This window comes from Branchiostoma belcheri, unplaced genomic scaffold (assembly GCF_001625305.1).
Source record: "Branchiostoma belcheri isolate BF01 breed outbred unplaced genomic scaffold, Haploidv18h27 scaffold73, whole genome shotgun sequence".
NCBI lineage: Eukaryota > Metazoa > Chordata > Leptocardii > Amphioxiformes > Branchiostomatidae > Branchiostoma > Branchiostoma belcheri.
The window spans coordinates 212,755-214,366 of record NW_017804387.1 but is presented as its reverse complement, the minus strand read 5'-3'; the positions used below and the strand labels follow the sequence as shown (position 1 = coordinate 214,366).

Sequence of the window (1,612 nt, the reverse complement as noted above, 5' to 3'; positions counted from 1 at the left end):
AAAATCATGCCCACTTGGCTTGCACCACTGTATCCGGCAGATGCTTTTTAATTTTAAGTATTAATGGCTATTACTAGTATCAGTTAACTAAAGGCTGTTAGAAATATTGTCAAAGGCTTTATATGTATGTAACATTACTTAATTTGAGGAAAGTAGTAACTTTAGGTGGGGCAACCTAAAATTCTGATTCGCAACCTAATTTTTGCCGTAGGTTGGGCAACCTGGTTCAAAAAAGTATTTTGTACACTGGTCACAATTTATTAAAACATCATGAAAAACATCAATTGTAAACTTTAAAGACTTCATACCTAAATAGTAATGCAAGGGTAGAAAACAAAGTTGATGGTTGAAAGTCAGAATGTGGAAAATCACACATCTAACGTTGTTACAGGGTATAATCATCATCATCATCATCATAGTCCTTTTCGTCCTGACAGACATTCAGTTCACTGTCATAAGTTCACAGGTCACTTATAATAATAAGTTATTATGATAATACCAGAATCTCAAGAATGTCCTATATAGTCAGGGGTACCCTGTGTTGTTGAATTGACCTCCATTGTATCAAGGTATTGCAAATACTGAATAATATGCAAATCACTCTGCATTGATATGAATTTGTATTCTATCAGAAGATGATAGTAGTGAGAAACTAAAGGTGATATTATACTCTTTGAATTATGTATACAACATGTATAAATGGCACTAGTAATGTACAATCTTTGTCTAGTTGGCTGAACCCAAGATACAGAAGCTTGAACCCCACATGCTGTATTATGATGAGATGCCTGGAAGCATGAGGTAAGTACACATGTAGTTCATCTCATCATCTCATAGCTAATCATCCATTTCAAACTGTTTACCCTGAAATAGAGCGTCATACCATACATTATCATTTTAGTGGAGCAGATAACTGAAATAATCTTTCAAATTGTGATACAAGCACCAAACTTGGTACAAATACTCATGAGACATTAAGTCCTCTGAAAAAGTACGCGGGCCACTTGATTTGACTTTTGGCGCCTCCTAGCGGCGCTTTTTGGTACTGCAGTCGACCTTCCGGGCTTTGTATCTCCTGTTCTAAACATGCTACAGTCATAATTTTCATGTGGTAGAAAGCTGTTGGGGTAAGGAAGAAGTGACGTAAATTTGGTGTCTCTAGCAGCTTGCGTTGGGGCATTTTTTGCCGGTGCACAATTTGCTCCAAGGGCGCTCTTTGGTACTGCAGCCGATCAAAAAGTCCTCAGGAGCAAATTGTGCACCGGCAAAAAACACCCCTGCAGTTCCAATGCAAGCTGCTAGAGACACCAAATTTACGTTGCTTCTTCCTTATTTTAACAGTTTTCTACCACGTAAAACTAAAAGTCATGACTGTAGCATGTTTAGCAACAGCAACAGGAGATACAAAGCCCGGAAGGTCGGCTGCAGTACCAAAAAGCGCCACTAGGGGGCGCCAAAAGTCAAATCAAGTGGCCCGCGTACTTTTTCAGAAGAGCAATGTCTCATGAGTATTTGTACCAAGTTTGGTGCTTGTATCACAATTTGAAAGATTCCTCCAAAATTTGATGTTATCTGCTCCACTATTTGTACAAAATATCTGATGAGGCATTCT

The 1,612-nt window shown here is 38.3% G+C and overlaps 1 protein-coding gene across 1 annotated transcript in view; it reads left to right on the top strand.

The window, feature by feature from the left end:
• LOC109485116 (1-aminocyclopropane-1-carboxylate synthase-like protein 1) overlaps positions 1-805 on the top strand; it is a 9,058-nt gene extending 8,253 nt beyond the window's left edge. The window contains exon 3 of the mRNA XM_019788548.1: positions 731-805. Within this exon, the coding sequence (XP_019644107.1) occupies positions 731-805 (75 nt within the window). The remainder of the gene's footprint in view (positions 1-730) is intronic.
• The last annotated feature ends 807 nt before the right edge of the window (positions 806-1,612 follow it).